Below are 12,745 nucleotides of genomic sequence, written 5' to 3'. Positions count from 1 at the left end.
CCAAGTATAGCCAAAGAGAGCAAAAACAGCCTGCTCATCAATATTTGATCGATTGCTTCGTATCCATAAGCAGCAAATCATACACACAGATACCCGTAGGTGGTCATTACTACGTAGACTTTCAAACGTATCTTATCGATACTAGGTAACCAAATCATCCCTCAAGCTTTCTTGGTATTCCTTGGATACACAGGCTCACATCTTGTTTTCAAAGTATAGGTAAAACAAACATGTTGATTGATTGCATTTAATTCATTACACTCCTTTTGCTTTCCATTAACAACTCAATAAATAAATAATAGCTAGCTAGCTTGCGTCGTGATATATTTTCTATTTTTACTTTGCTTCCTTTCCTTTCCTGATTTGCCTTCCGTTTGGAGTTCGAACATCTTCATCTCGGACCGGGAATCACGAAAAGATCCAATTGTTCTCGAACCTTGAAATGTCTTGTGTGTCAAATCTTTTTCTGGGGCACTTCCAAATCACGTTCATTTGGATAAATCACAGACAGGATTCTAGATGTCAAAAATACAACGATATATATAAAGCTGTGAAACCCCTTCATTTCATCTTTTCTATTCCTATCATATTACCTGGGTAATCATCCTGACAATTTCCATTGTATTGTATGGTATTGATTTGTTTGCATTGGAAAATCTCCAGACTCGGAGTCAGGACTCAGAAGAAGGCAATCGAGAATTTCTAAAATAGTCCAGACCTCCCGAGACCTCCTTTACCGCCCACTTCTTCTAGATCCCCTTCATCATGGATTGATGAATGAACCATTGTTTACTCGGTACTACCAGTATGGATACATGTATTTATTAGTTTACCCGTGATTCCACAGTTCTGACCTGGTTCTGGCCAGGAATTTCCCAAGGGAAGCTTACCGAGGGAACGACATGGAACTCCCCCTGGAGGCTATGTCAAGTGAAAAGTTGAACACGCAGAAAACTACTCCATAGAGATTGATGATCTACTGCCATACATGGATGTGATTGAATTTGATTACGACGACATCAATACTCGTAGTTTGATGAGATAATCTATACATATGAATATGAAATGAACGCATAGCATAAAACGTGCAAAATTCCAAGGTTGGCTCTCCCGGGTACTCTGTACAGTGAGATGAGTTGATTTATTTTTGGATTGTTTGTTTACGATCAAACAATCAACAAACCTCTAAAGCAGAATGTGATTGGCTACCATTCTACAGAATGATTTCTCGTGTTTTCAATGGAAAATTTGACTCGAGCACGGTAAGTATGGATGGAATTCTCCAACCCATGAATAACTTTCTACGCTCACCAGTGCACCCACCAGTGGCCCTACAGTTGACCTGACTAATAACTTTAACTTCTACACCTTTTCCCGCAAAGATGGTCTTACGCCGAACAACCCTTGGCAACCCAAACATCAGACTTTTCGACCTCAAATCCTCCCTTTCTTCTTCCGTGGCCCAAGATATTTAAGTTATCGAAGGCCCAAAGCACATCTGAATACCTTCTTAGCGCTGTGCTTTATTGCCACTGCAATATGCGGATAATGAAGAGTTTTCATCTCATACATTAGTACTCAAATCCAGGTTGTAAGTCGCGAACCACGATTAGATTTTGCCTTGAATCCATTTATCCAAGCCATCTGTGGAAGAATCGTCGCAACGCTATGTGTCGATCAATTGGCTAATTTCGTAATTCGGTATCACGAACGACATGTCCCGGCTCGAGACCGGTACCCCATTGTCAATCTATAATGTCAATGCCCCGCGTTCTTGGCTGATCTCTTTTCTTTTTTGCTCGAGGGGTGCTGCTTTGATGGTTACAGAATCGAGAACCAAGACAAAACGCAAAGTCCAGACAAGTATTTCGGCTTATTTTGGATGAAGCTATTCAAGCTTTCAATCAATGTTGCAAAACCTCAAGATGTCGAGTCATCTTATCTTCGAAACATCGTCTTATAAAAGCGTGCGTTTTGGTGGCTTCAGTTCGGATGTGAATAGACAATGAGTAGTACTCAAAATCCCTAGCCGTATGATGTGAATAGCACATTTTGACGTGATATATGTTCACGAAAGTGGTTGATCGATCCATGAGAACCTTCTTTGAAGGAAACTTCCATCCGCAGATGATCGTGTCATCTCTCTTGAAATGGACTATGACTCTTGTTATGTCCAGCATAACCTCTTTCGTCTTGCTATATATATACATTTATCGCATTGTCGACCTAGCGGTAACATCCTCAAACTGCCGGAACTCTCGGAAGATGGGATGGACAACAAATCTTCACCATATCATATAATTTGTTCTATTATGCCCGGGAAATCCGGAATGCGATATGCAACAAATGATTTTGAAGGATTGAACAGTCTTCAGAGTGACTGCCACCGGAAGGCTCGGGGATGCGACATGCAACAAAATATCTATCAAGTCTTCTAGTTGCTGTCCGGTGTTTACCCTTCCCATATACTAAGATTCTATTCGGCAAGTTCGGAAATAAGGTGTAAAAGAGAAGCAGTTGTGACAAGAAACAGCATCATTCTGCTATTGACTTTCATCCATAAACCGGATTCTTCGGATGAGATGTGCAACAAATATTCCTCTGGATGTGGTGATAAGAAGCGCTGGATACGATTGGGTATGCACATCTTTGAACTCCTTGGAACGATTACTCGGGTAAGACAAACACAAGAAACACATACCCCTTTTCAGTTCGATTCTGGCACTTTTCCGGAAATTTCGGAGGTAAGACATGCAACAAAAATCTCTTCGTGGTGGTAACGTGATGCCCTGTGTGAATATGTATATATCTACCTGCTCCCATCAATGAGGGACTCGCAAGTCAGATTTACGAAATAACTCAAACGACTAGGAATCTAGAGGAGGTAAGATGTGCAACGAACGACCTCCTCGAATCTTCTGGAAGGGATTGCCTGTACATCCATTCACCTCAGAAGAAGGTTCTGCGAAAGTGTATCCAGGAAGCATCGTTCTAAGCAAACATTAATTCAATATCATCGGAATACCTGAAGGTGAGACGTGCAACAAGACTCCAGGCGAACACCTGGCTTTCTATCAACTGCATGACGGGATATTGAGAAACCTTTCTTTTTTTAACCTTTGGGTGGAGGGATGGTCTGAGAAGGAGAAAGAGGGGGGACTTACAAGTTACCGGTGGTCTTTGAAAGTCGTTTTGGATTTTATGAGGGGTTGATATTTGGGCATTCAGGGGGGAGGAAGGAGGGGAGGCGGGGAGGCGGGGAGGCGGATGAGGGATGTTGGAGTTATGGATAAGTTATGTTCTTTGTTTTTGGAATTTTATTGTCGGGTGCTTATGTGTATTGTAGTTCAATCTCACACTTCATGTTTGTGCGCCGTTAGATTTCTTTTTGATTTCAAATTTAAAGATGATATATTGTTTCTTCCGCGTTACAAGCTCATGCCAAAGTTGTAGAGCGGGCTTAAGACAATACAGAATGATCATTTCAAAATATCTAGTCTGGAATTTCAAGAATATGAGAATTGATTTATTGATCTATGATATCTTATTCTAGATGTTGTAAATTTACCATTTCTATAATATCTTGATGCTCATGTGTGCATATTTATCCAATCCATGGATATGCTGGAACCTGACACCAGTCCCCTTTACCCTTCCTCAAATCCACCGCATCAACATCTATCCATTAAAAGATATACCTAAAATTCTCATTCTCCCTATCTGTCAAGTCTGCAAAAGCAGTATCATCCAAATCCCTCCTTCTCCTTTCCTCCTCATCCTCATCCGCAAATTCATCTCCCTGCCCCTCTCTCACCCCACTCGCCACATCAATTCCCTGCTGCAAATCCCTCTTCTCGTTTTCCCTCTTCAACAAAAATCTCAAAATTATAATCAACACGGCTTCCGCTAAATGCGCCACAATCATACTCCATATTCCCAATTGATATTTCGGAGCCTGAGAACTCTTATAAAAGAACGGACCGGAAATATTCCCCACGCAAAGACCTACAAAAAGTGTCGCGTTCGTGAGGATCTTCTTTGTGTGGCCCGCGGTATTGGCCGACAGTACTGAGAGTAACAATACGAAAGAGGCATTGTAGGGCCCGGTTAGGTAATACATTATGAGACGAGGAACCTGGTGAGTCTGAGGCAGAAATTGAAGTCCGAATGCGCCAGTGATGTTGGGGAGGAGAAAGATGAGGATCATGATACAGCGGTTATTGGGAGGTAAGCGATCGTTGAGGAAGACGCAGAGGAGGATGCTGAGGGCAATGAGAACACCGTAGGGGATTTGCATGATGGTTGTTATCACTTTTCTTTGTTAGTTGTGATTCATGTATTCATTTATGATTTTTTGACAACAATCGCAAGGAAAACGAACAACAAAGAAGAAGGGGAAACTTACAAGTTGAATATCCAAACCCTTTGATGATCAAGGTACCAAAATTGCTAATTCCTCCATTCGGAATATTCGCCACAAGTCCAATCAAGAAGAACAAATAAGTTTTGTAATCTCCCGCCCATTCTTTTACCTGTTTCCATTTGAAGGTTTTATTTTCCACTCCCGTTTGATTTTCCCTCAATCTCTCCACCGCCATCCGCTTCTCATCAATACTCAACACCCTTGCCGTCACAGGACTGTCAGGTAGGAAGAACCACAAGACAATTCCCCATATACAACAACAAGCTCCGACGATCAAAAATTCATATTTCCACGACGCTAAAGACCCGCGGATATTTCCGATCCCGTAGCCGATGAGCCCTCCGAGTGCAATTCCCACACCGTTGGCGGAATACCACAGGCCGATTCGGATCGGTTGCTCGCGTCGCGTGTACCACATGGATGTAATGATCATGAAAGAGGAATCACTACAGCCTTCTGCGGCACCGGAGAGGGCGCGGAGCACGGCAAGTTCGGTGAAGTTGCGTGCGGCGGCTGTTGAAGGTCAGCGATATGAATCACGAGGGAGTGGGCTCCAGCCTCAAATGTAAGAGGAAAAGGAAGTCTTACCCTGACACATAAGAAGAGCACCCCACATGAAGATATTGAAAGCGAGGTATTTCGCGACCGGAAACTTCTGCATCAAATAATTGGTGGGGAAGGCCCAGGCGAGCCAGCCAAAATAGAAGATACTTGAAAGCCAGGAGTATTTTGTTCCTTCGAGATGAAGGTCATCTTTTATACCAAAGATGGCGGCATACGAAAGAGTAGTTTTATCGATCTAATTCGTGTAAGCAATTATTTTGTCATTGCTGGGGGAAAAAAAGAAGAAAAGCAAAGTATGAGGAAGAAAGTATTGACATACATAGTAGAAACATATAGCAGACAGCTAAACAAGGTAAAATGACCATATCGATTTTCTTAATCAATTTCCTCTCTTCGACAGGATCAATCGCTTGATGTAATTGTTCCGTATCTTGGAATAAAGCAAGAGCTGTATCGCCCTCTGGCTGTTTCCTCTGCGATGGCTTCCATGCTGGTAATGAAGATTGCGGAGAAAGGGTGTCGAATTGATGATTCCCTTGTTGAATTGGGGGACCCTCGAGATGAGTTACCTCTCCCTCTCCTTGTTTATTTTGATCCATGGTTCTATTATCCCTCTGTCTTAATTTCCTGGAGAAGAAGGGAAATGGCAAAAAGTGAAAAGCCCCTCGATACGTGACTTTTCGAGACGAATTATGTAGTGGTACCAACAATTAAGTAGAACTCAAAAGACGCGCGATAAATCGATCCTCGTCTCCACCTCATCGGCGTTGAAAACTTGACAATGAGCGAGCGGTTAAACAAAGGCAATGTAGTCGGCAATTAGTATTGAAAATCATATAAATTGAGTAATTCCCCATGTATTATGTGGAATAGTTCGGGGTGATAAAGATACGAAGCTAACATATGGAGCGTCCCCGCGGGGTATCCTGAACTCCCGACTGGGGGAGAATCTAAAGACCCCAGATCTCCAACCCCGCCTTTTTCCGATAGTAAGTTATGAAGATTCTTGGTTGCTTGCATCATTATGCGTCGATTAGCTAAATGTTTGTTTATCCGTCAATCAATCGAGGAAGGTTACGCGCGAGCTTGGTAGAGATTGGCTAGATCGGCTAGTTATCTCTAGATACTGTAGGTATTGTCAAAAAATTGAGCGAGCGGTAGTCATTGACGGGAGAACACGAGAGTGGGAGAGTGGGATGTGGGGGTACATGTGTTGTTGAACTGTGGAGTATCATTTATATTCCCTCGTGACCTTGAGCTAGATTCTTAGTCCCTAAACATGCACGTCGCCAATGGATGAAATAGAAAATACCTCTAATTTCTTTGCTAGAGGAAGATGGAAGTAGCGCACAAGACATGTGTATCATTCGCGAGTCATATGTGCTTAGAACTCACCACGGCCGTTGACATAAGATCATCTCACACAAATCCACGAGTTGGAACATTCAAAAGGAACAAGAATGACTATTCAGTCTGTCGTATTTCCATAGAGAATAGAGTAAATCAAGCTATTCCTAACTTCAGGCGCCATGACGCTCCGTTGGTCCTCATGGGGCCACTTCTGTGGAGGCAAACTAATTGTAAACGATTTTTTATTTATTAGAACACCACAGGTAGAAGACTCTAGAGCACTCATGAAAATCGCGAGAAAAAGATACGCGACGGTGTGCAAATTCAACTTAATTTGATCCTAAAAGATTCCATACAAAGATAAATGATAACGGCAATTTGGTCCACGGAATAATTGTGAATGCTGAAAGCAAGCAAAGAAGTTCCATTCATAGCATTCACTTTTGTCTATAGTTGTAACTCCATCAATCCATCCCAGGTAAGCGTAAGGAGATATCGAAAATCCGCCCATCAACCATAACCAACATTAACAACTCCCATAATTTCATGCATTTGAAATCAGTCCTTCGTTCATGATTCATAAAAGCACATGTCGTCTTCCACCGTTATGACCCAGCCTTCCAAATCCTATACTCATCCAGATAGAGGTGCCTAGTTGCATCCACAACTCAAAAATCCACTAGCATGATAAAATCTCCCTCCATCCATAACCCCTGTTCCAACACAAGTTCCCACACTCTGCACACCCTGCTGCGCGACTCCCAAATCAAAAGTCTGAGTAACACCACCACTACAATCGGTGACTCCTTTCCAGATACTATAGGTGCAAGCCGTATCAGCCGGGAAAAGCATGATGCCTTGAGTTAGGATATTGACGCAAACACCAGCGGTGATGTTGCCTGAGAAAACATTAATGCCGCATTGGGATGGGGATTGGTAGCCTTGGTAGTAATCGAGTTTGGTGGTGAGGGTGGAGCAGGTGGAGACTGGGGAGGTGGAAGCAGGAACGGGTACCGGGGAAGCGAGGACGGCGGTGAGGAGAGTGAGGGGGAGAATGGTCTGAAGATTGTTAGTATGGATGTATTGAAATGGGGGAAAAGGGATGGAGACGAACTGTGTAGAGCATTTTGATTGAGTTTAGACAAGGATGTAGTTTGGGTTGGTTGTTTGGATGATAGTGATGTTGATGTTTGAGTTTGAGTCCGAATTGTTCTGTGTGGTAGTTGTAGTGGCTATCGAATAAAACTGCAGTTGGATATAAGGTGTAATTGTATGATGAGGATAATCGAAAGCTCAAAGCATAGAGCCAACACTAATATATATAGTTCTCACATCCTATCTCACCCCATCTCACCTTCGCCACCAAACCAAAATGTCAAGCAACGTTGAATCAAGAATGAATTTTCGTCCCACTATTTGTGAGTAATACGACATAACATGATTATACAAGGTCCTAGCCTTGTTATTTACATACATTCTTGACGCCTCCTCCACGCAACACAGTAAGATGCATGAATATGCAGTTCGTGTCTTCCCACTCTATACGATAGCCTGACAGGTGAAAGCACGGGCCGATTGGAACTCACGCTGTGAAGCACGAGAGCCTCGTATCATTAAAATATTTCCTCAATGATATCAAGACCAGAGGGCGTCAAGAGGCGGGTTCCGAAATCGTGGTTGACTTGCACTAGCATTGACAGAATCAATTACATGATCATATTATTTTTTTTCACATTTGAACATGTGTAATTGAGAGGGGAAAAGAGCAGGATGACGTAGGTATGTTAGATCGAAGCCATACACATGTTGACCTCAAATTCCAGCTTGCATACTGAATGCGTCGTGGAAGTTTCCAATCTACAATTATCCATGAGTTTTGATAAACAATAGCGAATCAATTCAGCGGGGTTCGTTCGCACTGGTAATCAAGTAAAGTAATTCTGCAAATCAACATACCATGCTGAAGATTATTTTCAGCCCATGGACTCGGTTTTGCATAGCTGTGTCTCATCGATCCCTAGCAATATATCTCGTATTGAGTAGGGTATTTGACAGCATGGAAAAGTGTTTCCACATTCGATTATCTCGGCATCGAACACTATCCGATAGGTTATTCGGATGATATTGATGGACCTGCATATGTATAACACTAGGAACTGAAAATGAAACGTAAGTGCATCTCAATCATACTCAATAATGTTCTGCAAATCCTAAAATAAGATGGGTGTCCGATTGTGTTGTTCTAGAGCATAGCCTATCTACAATAATGATAACAATGAATGCATGGTAATAATGTGAAGATGTGAGGGGTGTAAACGTGGCTGATGATGACTGACTTAAGCGAATTTATCTTACCGGACTTTCAACACCGACCGACTTTGAGGTTACATCGTAAAACGTCCCGCGAAACGTTCGGATTTACAAGCCCCAGGGTCCCGTTCCGTAAGCATTGAAGAAATACAAATAAACATATAAATAGAAACAATCCGGAACGTCCCGTATATATGAAGAGATTCTTGAGAATCGAGGAATACTGTCGTAACGTTGCACGCGAGAAAAATTCGTAAAGATAGATAGATAGATAGATAGTGGTGTAGGATGATAAAAATTCCAATGAGTGATAAGAGGATTGAGCTTTCCCATGTTGCTCAAACATATCGTATATCTTTGTTGACATAATAGTAGATGGTGATAAAAATAGTTGATAGGACTATTCAACTTGTTGATTGATACAATGATCTGCGCCGAGACTTTAGCTACAGGAAGTTTTCCTATCGCGGTACGGGCCGTGCATTGCATCACATAAGGAATTGTTGAATCAATTGATATGTAATGTATGGCAGACCACTCGGTCATATAAAACCGCCGAAGTCAATATTGAACATGAGAAATTCAGAAGATATCGTGTTGTTGAGTTGTTGTGAAGACGTGGGATGATTGTTAAGCGACACAGACATCTAAGTGGGATGGATATCTTGGCCCCTCTTTAGCTTGGAAGTAAAGATTCCAGCAAAAAAAATTCAGCTCGTATGGTTCGTTGATGGAAGCAGCTAAAAGAATGAAAGATGAGGGTGTTACTTGTGATGGTTGATTTATACCGGAAGAAGTGCAGATCACTGTGTTACCATGGCATTTGACATCAAGCCAGGAAGCCGTTACACCTTCCAAAACGCCACTCATAACACTTGATAGAAATTGTACTTACTTCTAGAACCCTTTTTGTCCGTGCGAAATATGAAGAATGAGACCAGACTTGCATAACATCATGTTGTGTGGGTGTCCAATAATTGAGATTAGCAGACTAGATGTGAGCTTTGAAGCAAGGTCCTTGAAAATAATCCACTGTATTAAGTGAATTCATTTGGATAATTCAGATGGTTGAATGTTGCAATGACTTGACTGCTTTGAAGATCTCCGATGTTTGAATGGTCTTCATATACCGGGCGATTGGAATTCAGGAAGGAAATGACTTTCATTGTCAGAATACAATCCAGACTATGGGAAACCCTGCATTATTCGGCATGTTGTTGAACATTGAAAATGAATATATTGCATCGTGTCTCTGTAGTGATATCACTATGAACGCCAAATTCTTCGAAAAAAAATACATACTTCCAATCCTCGCGAACAATCATGCAGCTCTTCTAGCTGTTGTACTCATTAATGTAATTTTCTTACCCTTTTTCTTCTTCCCTTGAGGTGCTGGTGGAGGTGTAGCACTTGAACTACTTTCTCCGTTCAAGGACGCCGCTTGAATTTGAGCAATCAATGCATCATTCTCTGCTTGAAGCTCTTGTTCCCAACCCGGTAGCCAACCATCGTCCGCATTACTATTGTACTGAGGATGAAGATCAGGCGAAGATGGTGTCACCAGTGTCGTTCCCCAAACAGTTCTTGGCGCAGGAGGGCTCGTAGATGGTGAAGCTAACGCTCCGAAAGAAGAGCCTTGACGTGAAGTCCAAGGAGGAGATGCATCGATCGGGTCAACAGATGCTGATGCGAGCTGGGTGTAATCGATGTCGGAATAATTTGCCGGGGATATTTCGGGTTGCTTCTGTCTAGCCGTGGCCCAACGTGCATTATCCTCTGCTTTTTCAGCACGCTGTCTATCTTTCTCCTCTCGAACCTCCTTGTCCCTATTACGTTTTCTTCGTCGCTCAATATCCTCTTTGAACTGATTCAAGATTTCCGGTTGAACAACATCAGTCCAATTGCATTCCAAAAATCCTACTTCGCAGCCAAATGGTAAATGTGCTAAATATTTGGTTCTTTTTCTCAATTCATCATCCATCACGTGAGTGGATACTCGTTCGACGCGGGGAAGTAATGTTGAAGGAAATGATGCAAAATTTCCAAAAGCTGATTTGAGAATTCTGATATCGAGGGGAGCGAGATAATAATGAAGAAGGGCTTGATAAAATAAATATGGGGCATCTGAATGTCTCTCATTTGTTTGGGCATTCTTTGGACGTAATTGTCTGTCGGTTTGTTGCATGCTCCCTGAATGGGATTGTGAAGGATCTGAGATCGGAACAGGATTGGACGAAGGTGGTGGTGGAGTCAGTGTCGAATCCAATTGGAAAGGAACAGCTGATGGAGATAGCGTTGAGGTTTGCTGGACATAATACATCTCTGGAGAATTTTCATCGACAGGATTGAACTGTATGGGTTGCCTTTTGGGCTTCTTCTCCGTTGGCTGACTTGGTGGAGGTGGCGGTCCACCAATACCTTTTACTTTCTCCTTCGCATCGTTTACAGAATTGACCGCTTTCCGAGTCCACTCGGGCTCTTCTCCAAACATCAATTCATCCTCACTCTCTTGTTGTTTCAATGCCTCGATTTCCAATCCAAATTGTTCTATCATATATTCCTCACTTCCTTTCATGATTCGAGCATAATCCGTAACCTCGGCAGCGAAATACCATGGAATATCTTCCGATTTGTCGAGTACATCCGCACCATCTCTTGGCAGTGCCAAAGTGCTTCCAGGTTGTCGCATAACTAATCGTAATACCACATCTTCTCCTTCACGAGGGGCCGGCCCTTCTTGTCCAATATACCATCTGACGGGTCTCGTTTCTGAGCTATAGATAGTATCCCAACAGATTGGACATGCCTTCCATCGAGCCTTTTTCTCCGGTAGAGGATTTGTGTCGTCGGTTGAGTGCATGTAGCGAATAAGACATGGTAGACAAAAAATGTGTCCGCATTTTGCCATTCGAGGAGCTACAGGATGCGAGAGACAGATTGGACATGACGTATCTTGTGATTCGGCAGATGCGAGAATTTGAAGAACATCATTCCAGTCTAAAGGCTGGTCTGCGAACAGAGCTTGCTGCTTGTAATCTCCATTTGGCCTGACTATGAATCGGTAATTGGCGTGGATATACCTAGCTTTATCACTAGAATGATGACCAGATCCAATTCCATATATATTTCCACGTCTTGTTCCTCTTGCGATTGTGTTTCGATAATCCTGTGGCCTAGGTGGAAGAGCGAAACTCATAAGATGTGTAATTGATGTTTGTCCTCTTCGACTATTGGCATTTCTCATAGCCGCCTAGCAGTATTAGCACCACTGATTGTCTGTAATCTGCTTATGAAAATGAAATATCCTAATCATCTGCAATGAGCTGATATTTTGTACTATGCCAATTGCTTGCAATCTACCACTGGAACAGGAATGCAAATAATGAGAACGTGAAGAAATGTACGACTTACGGATTCCGCCATAGCATCCTCATCCGCGAGCCTAGGTTTCTTGGAATTTCTATGTTGTTTTCGTTGACTTTGGTTGTTTCTAGCAGCCGCAGATACACCACTTGATTGACTACCAGAGCGCCTTGTATTTGACTCGAAACTTGGAGATGTGATTTGACTCTGCTGTTGTTGAGTGGGATTATGTGCGGTATTGAGAGATTTTCCACCAGGCGATGACGCGCTTTGCTGGACGGGGTTCATAGTTCCAAGTCTATAGATACGGAGACTTCTCAATGTTCCAATCCAGGCTTGCTAATCAAATGATCCCTCAGGCTGGGAATTTGATTGTACGTGTAAAGAAGGAAGGATCAGATGATATGATATGGCTCCAAGTGGTGTATCTTCATATGTCCTATGGTGACGTCTGGTTGCTTGATAGAGTTGTTGCACTTTTCAATGTTCTCAATCAGATCCGATTTGATAATCGTCGGTCCCTCGGATAAGACAATTGCTCTTGATATGTAAAGCTGTGGTCGAAAAGCCGGAAATATAAAGTTAGGGTAGAACAATTGAACAAAAAGAATGAGATGGTAAGAACGGGCAAACTCATAAGACAAAGTAACTTTACTATGAAAAGTAAGAAGATCCAGGTAGTTTGATTTTGGAGAAGATTTCAGGCGCCACAAGGACGTTATTGATAGATCTGGA

At 42.4% G+C, this 12,745-nt stretch overlaps 3 protein-coding genes across 3 annotated transcripts; all 3 read right to left on the bottom strand.

Annotated features, from left to right (window-relative positions):
* Positions 1–3,685: 3,685 nt before the first annotated feature.
* Positions 3,686–5,586, bottom strand: EAF02_002518 (uncharacterized protein; the record flags this gene model as incomplete). Its single annotated transcript, XM_038898566.1, has 4 exons — positions 3,686–4,311; positions 4,406–4,936; positions 5,012–5,222; positions 5,329–5,586. 4 exons carry the CDS (start codon positions 5,584–5,586, stop codon positions 3,686–3,688), a joined length of 1,626 nt encoding a protein of 541 aa, XP_038762258.1.
* Positions 5,587–6,988: 1,402 nt separating this feature from the next.
* On the bottom strand, positions 6,989–7,463 carry EAF02_002517 (uncharacterized protein; the record flags this gene model as incomplete). Its single annotated transcript, XM_038898565.1, has 2 exons — positions 6,989–7,396; positions 7,452–7,463. The coding sequence occupies 2 exons, from the start codon at positions 7,461–7,463 to the stop codon at positions 6,989–6,991; spliced, it is 420 nt and encodes a 139-aa protein (XP_038762257.1).
* A 2,505-nt stretch (positions 7,464–9,968) lies between these two features.
* EAF02_002516 (uncharacterized protein) lies at positions 9,969–12,298 on the bottom strand (the record flags this gene model as incomplete). Its single annotated transcript, XM_038898564.1, has 2 exons — positions 9,969–11,897; positions 12,059–12,298. 2 exons carry the CDS (start codon positions 12,296–12,298, stop codon positions 9,969–9,971), a joined length of 2,169 nt encoding a protein of 722 aa, XP_038762256.1.
* Positions 12,299–12,745: the final 447 nt, after the last annotated feature.

This window comes from Botrytis sinoallii, assembly GCF_014898435.1.
Source record: "Botrytis sinoallii strain Bc 23 chromosome Unknown BSIN_003, whole genome shotgun sequence".
NCBI classification, from domain to species: Eukaryota; Fungi; Ascomycota; class Leotiomycetes; order Helotiales; family Sclerotiniaceae; genus Botrytis; species Botrytis sinoallii.
This window is presented reverse-complemented; position numbering and strand designations above follow the sequence as displayed.